Source organism: Euprymna scolopes, chromosome 7 (genome assembly GCF_053919585.1).
Source record: "Euprymna scolopes isolate OS-2025 chromosome 7, ASM5391958v1, whole genome shotgun sequence".
NCBI lineage: Eukaryota > Metazoa > Mollusca > Cephalopoda > Sepiida > Sepiolidae > Euprymna > Euprymna scolopes.
In genome coordinates this window covers 146,400,406-146,408,610 of record NC_136488.1, presented here as the reverse complement: position 1 = coordinate 146,408,610, position 8,205 = coordinate 146,400,406, and the positions used below count along the sequence as shown (strand labels likewise).

General features: G+C 32.2%; 1 protein-coding gene across 1 annotated transcript in view; it reads right to left on the bottom strand.

Annotated features, from left to right (window-relative positions):
* Positions 1 to 1,775: 1,775 nt before the first annotated feature.
* The window catches only part of LOC145280031 (ras-related C3 botulinum toxin substrate 1), an 88,351-nt gene continuing 81,921 nt past the window's right edge, over positions 1,776 to 8,205 (bottom strand). The window contains exon 5 of the mRNA XM_080131694.1: positions 1,776 to 6,324. Within this exon, the coding sequence (XP_079987820.1) occupies positions 6,034 to 6,324 (291 nt within the window). The 3' untranslated portion in view covers positions 1,776 to 6,033. The remainder of the gene's footprint in view (positions 6,325 to 8,205) is intronic.

The following is an 8,205-nucleotide window of genomic DNA, read 5'->3' as shown; positions in this document are numbered from 1 at the left end:
AGGGTGGATGGATGGGTGGGTGGGTGGGGGTGGGGTAACTTTAATAAGGGAGATAATTCCTGTCAATTTTTATTACAGTTACCTCCCTTTGCTAACCAATTTATTTTTTTGTACACATACGAAACTACAGTGAAATTAAAAAACAAACAACTCCAAGAATATGAAATCATCTACGAAGTCAGTAACTTTTTTTCAAAATGGCAGCCAACATTGCACAAATAACACTCAAAATGAGACTAGTCTGATCAAAACAAGTAATACAAACGATCATCTCTCATCTAAAAAATTCATAACTGTAATGTCAGTCTTATTTATTATCGATTGTCGTACGGATTAAAGCTTCAACCTTCAGAAGACTGGACTGTGACTTAGAACTTGTTGATCAATGCATTTATCCATTGTGCCATTTCAATGTTTAGATTGATTTTTTTCTCAAATAAATTTGTGAACTTTAAACAGATGATATTGATAAAATCCAGCAACTTTAATCTACCTTTAGCATTTTTAAAACTTTGGTTTATATTTAGATTAAATAAAAACAAATTTTTTAAAATACTGAGATCATTGAATCAACAGTATCCACTCTCAGAAAGATCTAAATCTATCAAATGACAAAATTCGACATCTTGATTCACAAAAATAATCTTTAATTTTAGAAGATAAATTTTTCGATGGAGAGATGCAAAACCAGCAAAGGAATTTCCAAATTCAAGTGAGGCCTGAAAAATGCCAACCTAACAAAACCTACACATTTGTTGTTGTCAAACCACCATTTCTTTTTATTCAACATTTACTTTTCTCTTACGTTTCTGAATTCTTGAGATGAGGATTGGCTATTCCTATTATTTGAAAACTTCAGACTATTGTTCTCAATTTGGGTAATTTACAACTGAATTTAACCAAGAACTTTATCCACTATGCTATGGGTGTGCAAGGACTTCTATCCAGTCATGACCGACAGGAGAGCAGGTAACCCCCATGGATTAAATAAAGGATTGCATTTAAAGTTCTGTGCAGATTCCAAGTTTGACAACATATACCTGAAGAAGGTCAGAGGTTACATTGACCGAAACATACAAATAGCACTCAAAATGAAGACAGTAATCCAAAGAATCAAGATAGTACGAATACACTTTTCTCATGTTCACGGGTCAGATATTTTGATATTAGGAAAACTCACTAGTTCATGTGGTTCAACGGCTTTCAAATTCCTCTCGCTGGGCTGTTGTCCAATCATATGATTTCCAGCTTTCCTTGACCAGTCAACCTTCCTGCAATTTAAGATATGCTTCTGCAATGGTTTATCAAATAGGACGAATGCTCAACGTAACCATACCAGCTTAATCAATTCGTCCTTAAGATAATCTATGCTAAGTAAATGTAGTGCTGTCAGTAAATCCTCTGACCTAATGTGTTCGGTTTTGTTAGATTTTATGTTGCAGATCTATCTGATCCTGGATTTCTCATTGAGCTGCAGTTGAGTAAGAAAGAGTTGGGTCAAGGCCCAGCATTCATCGTCATAACATTACACTGCTGAACACAGCAGCTATACAATTTACCCTGAATGTAAAGAAGGATAGCTAGCGATGCTATCAGCGGCAACTGCTCATTACCCCCTCCCTCAGTTGCTGCCTTCACCCTTGTAGCCATACTGAGGGTGAAGGCAGCAGAGAGAATAAAAATTTTGTGAACTAAACATAAAATTGGAGAAAATAACTTAGATCCTGGCTGAGTGCATAAAACAGAAAGATAAACAAAAAACAAACAAAAGCATGTACAAATATAGGAGAGCTAACTATTATTTTTTTTTTTTTTTTAAATTAAAAAGTTACTTTATTTTATCAAAATAAATGTCCACTAAGTCTCCTTTACAAGTCACAGCAGAAATACACTGCAGTTGGGTCGTGTAACCATACCTTTCTACAAATTTCAATGACTTGATAAGAAATTTCTTTTTCTTTTTTCATGGGGTCATTTTTTTTGTTTTGTTTTTTTCAATTTTCCCCACCCGAAGTTGTAGTGTCAGAAGTGAAATCAACTCAGGCCAACAATGACACCATTGAATCACACACACACACACCGAAAACAAAAGGCAATATATATATATACATATCCACTTATATATATTGTCCGATACTGAAATCATATCAGTCCTAAATTGTAAGGATGGGAGGGGAATCAAATTATTCAAAAAAATAAAATAGCATGGTCATTAAAAAAAAAAAAAAAAAAAAAAATGGTGGAAAAAAAAAGAAAAAAAAAAAAGGAATAGGCTTTGATTTTGTTTCCGCTTGAAGTTAGGAGAAAGAAAAATGTTTACCATTGTTTTTCTACTCGACATTTAACATTCTTAACGTTTAAAATATTCTTTTTTTCATTATAAAAAGTTTTAAAAAATGACAACTTTTCAACTATTATTAATACTATTCAGCAGTTATCTCCCTTCAATCGTGTAACAGATTTAGCAACAAATCATTGCCATAGAGTTCAGCATTAGTATTGAAATGTAATTAGCATCCAGTTTTATCATGAAACTATGGTGACTAAGAGAGGCATCTTTTCTGAAGAGTTAAAGAGTCTCATGAACAGATATTTTAAAAATAGCTTGGGCTGAAAAATTTTGTCTTATAATCTTAGCTAGTTATTGATATTGAGATAAAAAATAAAATAAAGTAGTATTAATTATGATAGTGTTTGAAGGCGCTACTGAATACCTGTATTGAAAAGACAGAAAAAAAAAAAAAAAAAAAAAAAAAAAAATGAAATTTAATCAAATCTAGTCCTTTGGACCTCATTTTAATTTTTTTTTAGCAATCTAAGATTAATTAAATTAATGATTATCCAAAATTCAACTTAATTAAAAACAAAAATGCAGAAAAATCTTTGATGTATATACCTATCAAGGAATGAAAATATTACATTCCAAAAATCATGTAAATTGATCAAGTAATTTTTTTTTTTAATATTAAAAAACAAAAAACATTTTTTCAACGATTTTATTTAATTAATAGTAATTCATAGCCATTACAAGGCTGATTTTGATTTCTATTAGTCTTAGTAGTTCAAAGTTGTCTCCCTTTCTTAAAAATGGCAGAGCAAGACACACTATCCTTGCTTCTCCGTAGCATTTGATTTTCTTGGTAAAAAAAAAATAAATACTTGATTAATTTTGTGATTTTTGGAATATGATATTTTTGTACTGTAGCAGGTATGTACAAAGATTTCTGTATTTTGTTTTTGCATTAGGTTGAAGTCTGGACAAGGATCAAATTAATTGTTATAACTGCAAACAATTGATGATGGATTCAATTAATTATGTTGGGGAGGGATAAAACAGCGAATTTAGAACAAATCTTATTAGAGCTCAAATAAAAGAAAAAAAAAAGTATGATATATATATATATATATATATATATATACACACATACACTTAATTCAAATAGAAATAAAAATTTAAAAAAAAAAAACAGATTTAATCAGGGCACTGCCTACAATTTAGAAGAAAAACAAGTAAATGAAAACCCATGCATTTTAATAGCTTTTTTTTTCTTTTTTTTTCATTTTTTTTAAGTGTATGGATAAGCAACAAATGTAGATATCAAAATAAGAGTAGAAAGATTATGTAACAAAAGCCTGAAAGCAAAAACTGTTGTAAGGTTTTATCAAACTGTACAGGAAGGATAAATGGCACTCATACAAGAGAAGGGGTTGGGGGGAGAAAGGAGAAAAGTATTTACAGAAATTCCAGGAAAACAGAATGCACCCCCCACACACACTGACCAGAATATATATATTTTTTTTTAACTAAAGGAGAAAGATGGCCAACAAAAGAATTTGGGGGGGGGGGACAAAAAGGTAAAGATTTGTGGTGATTTGAAATCCAACTAAGTTTTTATCCAATTGAATTATATAAAAAAAAAAAAAAAAAGAGGGGGGGGGAGTTGGATTATGATTTTTTTTTTTTTTTTTTGAGGGGGGGTATGTTTAATTTCTTTTTACATAACGGGAAAAGTTTTGTCCTTTTTTATCACTTCAGGAATTATAAAAATGCAGTACATTTTTTTAATTAAATATTTTGAAAAAAAAAAAAAAAAAAAGGAAAATGTGTTTTAAAAATAAAGTCAATATCTTGAATGCCAGGAGAAATAGTCGGGAAGCTTGTAAACAAAAAATTAAAAATTAGAAATAAAAAAAATTGGAATAGAACTCAACATTTTCATTTAAATTTAAGCGTTGAGATAGAGGGGGCAAAAAAAAAAAAAAAAAAAAAAAAAAAAGCCTAGTATTTTATTATTATTTTTTTTTTAATTATTTATTTATAATCTTAATAGTTAAGTTCTTTTTTCTTGAATCTTTTCATTTGAAGACACTAGCATCCATTTAAGGCATTTCCTGAGATACCTCCACCATTGATGTAAGCATAAGGTAATAATCATGCTGTAGATATGAGAAACCAAAAGGAGGAGGGAGGGGGGGACAGGAAATCACACCTATAATTCTGCAATCCATTTTTTTTTTTTTTCCTGGAAGGTTCACTTTACAAAAACAAATTTTATCTTTCCATGATTTCTTTTTTAAATTTTGAAATACGCTGGTTTCTTTCCGAGTATTTTTATTTGTTGTATATTTTTAATTAAAAATTTTTTTTTTAAATCTAACAGAGAGAGAGAGAGAGAGAGAAGATTGAAACCGAGAAAAGAACGGACAATTCAATTCAGTTGGCAATGAATGAGGATATTTAACAAAAGCTTTTTTTTTTTCTTCTTTTTTTTTAAACAGAAGTTAAACTTTTAATTTCTTAAAGAGATGGAATTGGAAGAAATGTTTTATGTATAGAGAATTTACAATTGATTCAATGCTCTGATTAACTCCTATTGCATCATGGAATGAGGGGATATGACCCTCAAAAACCGGGGAAAGGGTAGGGGATCAAGAAAGTAAAGAAATAAAGAAAAGTATATCTTGCGACATTTCTTTGCTTCCTGTGTTTGTGTGTTTGTGTGTGTGTGTGTGTGTAAAAGAGAGTCTGAGAAATGGAGTTGGGGCCAGCAAGTAAAATGTTTTCAAAATATTTAGGAAGTAACCAAAATAGAAAAAGATTCAAATTTACAATGCCATTTTTTTTTTTTTTTTTTTCTGGTTTATACGACATTTCTTGAAATTGCGAATGAGTGGGGAAATTGGCTTTGTTTTTTTGTTTTATTTTGTTATCTTCCGCACATGAAAAAAAAAAAAAAAAAAAAAAAATTTATAAACATGGGGGGGGGGGATTGTTGTAAAAAGGGAGGAACATTTGCAAATCATCATCCACAAAAGAAAAAAAAAAATGTGTAAAGTGCACATAGATTTATACATATATACGAGTAGATATTTATAAATAGATGCACGCATTACACACACACACACACACACACACACAGGTAATCATTTACACGCATAGTGGGAGGGAGAGGTTATTTTTTTTTTTTTTTAATCAATGAGCTAGAACTTCCAGTCAGTTAAGAAAAAGCTCTAGACAAACAGAATAAAAGCACAGGATTTGCTAAAAGAAAAAAAAGAAGAGAGAGAAAAAAGAAAATAAAAGGGCCAAGATAAAAAAAAAAAATAGAAAAGAAATAGAAGTTTTTTTTGTTTGTTTGTTTTTTTTTTTTTTACAATTGTTTAAATTTTTTTTTTTTGTGCTCATAAATCATATTCCTTTCTCAGAAGTTATCCATTGAAATAAACTTTTTTTGTTTAAAATCCAATTTGATTTTTTCTAAATATTTCTTTTTTGTTTGTTTTTTGTTTTTTTTTTTTCCCCAAGGCAACACTTCTGAAATAAAAACTTTCTTAAAGTAGGAATGGAAGCCAGAATATATCATTGCTTTATACACAAATAGAAAAATGTCAGGACGTATGAATTGCTCGTAGTTAGAAATGATAAGAATATGTGACAGCACATCTGCCAACAAGTGTATGTAATAGGAGAGTTATAATAGGAGGAGGAGGAGGAGGAGGAGTAATTGTAGTAATTTGCAGGAGCAGCAGAAGTTAAAAAATCTTGCATCGATTTCTTTTGTTGGGTTTTGGCTTGGGACAAAGGACAGCACGTATGGCTTCATCGAATACTGTTTTGAGGCCTTTCTGCGTCAAAGCGGAACATTCCAGGTACTTGACTGCAGTGATTTCTTTTGCCATGGCCAAGCCTTGGGGATAAGTGATAGGTGACAGCTTCTTTTCTTTCAGCTTTTCCACAGTTTCTTTGTCTTCCCTCAGGTCAAGCTTGGTTCCTACCAAAATGATTGGCGTGTTTGGACAGTGATGGCACACCTCGGGATACCACTGAAAGAGAAGGGATTAAGAAAAAGTAATAACAAAATAATAAACAAAGAATTAAGAAAGTGAGCATGAAATTTATTTCAAATATTTCAAGAAAGCACAAGTTTGTATGTAATGGATTTGATTAAGATTAATATACTCATTGAAGCCACATACATAGGCTTATTACCATGGTCATCCTTACAGATTATTTCACGGTTCTTGACCCACTGCAATGCTTTAATACCGCAGTGTGCTGTGGCTGAACCGACCAAACCTGCAATGATATACATTCACATTAGACCTTCTGCATAATCACACTGGTGTTTGCTCAGAGATGAACCGTCAATCTCTTTTTGCATTTCATGTTCTGCAATCCTAAATGTGCTGCCTCAGAATTGTGTGAATGAACATGTATCACGGTCACATTTTTGAGTTTTGTATTGGCTAACTACCGTGATGTTCCTAATCTTTAATTAGCTTAATAGCCTCCGTCTAATACTAATGATTATATGAGCATGGCTTAATAAAAAAAAAAAAAAAAAATATATAACTTTTGGTTTAGTTTAGTTGTTTTTGCTTTACGGCATATCAATCCTTTTCGGGTTATTTAATGCCGAATCCAAAGATTCGGAAGGAAAATTTTTTAATAGAATATATTTGTTGTTTTCAAGTCGGTTTCTATTCAACCCATAGTTGGGACCCTAACAAGCACTACCACTTTGGGTCAGAGTGGACCTGGGAGCAATGGTAATTAAAGGGTGGCTCCACAAGCCCCAAAGCATGGCAAGCTGGGGCCTCACCACTGGATATAGTTTAAGGTCATATCCAGGACCATAACTTTTGGAGTCTGTGATAAGATTTCCGGCCAGAGCTTTTTAACTGTTCAGACTTCACCGCTATTGCTACCAGAAATTTTTATTCTGAAAAGATTCTAACCATTGCCATGATTAAGTTGAATCTCTCTTTATCACACACACACACACACACACACACACACACACACACACACACACACACACACACAATCCCTACTGCTACATATCTAGAAAACGCAGCTGTTAAACCAGATATAGTGATTTGGGACAGAGCAAACAAAAAAGCGACCGTAATAGAGGTCAGTGTACCCAATGATACAGGGCTTAACAGAGCTGAGAGGGAAAAGATAACAAAGTATCAAGGACTTATGTATGATATGAAACGAAATTGGAAATTAAAAGACGTTTCAATTATACCAGTCATCATAGGAGCAACTGGGCTTATGAAAAAGAACTTTAAAAAGTACATAGCAAGCATACCCGGTGAACCAAGTGCAAGTGAAATACAAACGATTGCACTGAAAGGGACGGCTAGAATCCTGAAAAGATCTCTTGGTTGGACTCACTAAAATAGGGGTAAATGTCAGACATCTGGTTGGATGTCCCATCCCCTAAAAGAAAAAGCTTAAGAAAAATGAAAAAAAAAAAGGGAAAAGCAAGAAGACCCCACGTTTTCCGAGATTGAATGAGGATCCATACATGTCCGACCCCCCTCACTTTTATTGTTATCAAAATCTGTGAAATCAACCATTTTTTTTTAGAATTGATTGATTGCCTGCTCTAGTTAGGGATCCCCGGCCCTGCACTGTACTTGGACGAAGACTTTACAAGTCTGAGCACAGTGAATTAGTCCACAATACATCGTAGTCTACACTGCACTGTAGAAAATCTGTTGAATTTATAAAATTATCTGTAAATAATGGGTTCACTTAAAGTTTAAAATGTAAAAGTCAAGTATCATGGTTCAGTTGTGCTCTAAAAAGAAACATTCATTTTGAATGCGCCCATCTTATAAAAGAATTTATAGTTGATTTTATAGGGTGAGCTTTTCTGTGTAGGAATAAAACCTCAAATGCACTTATGTTAG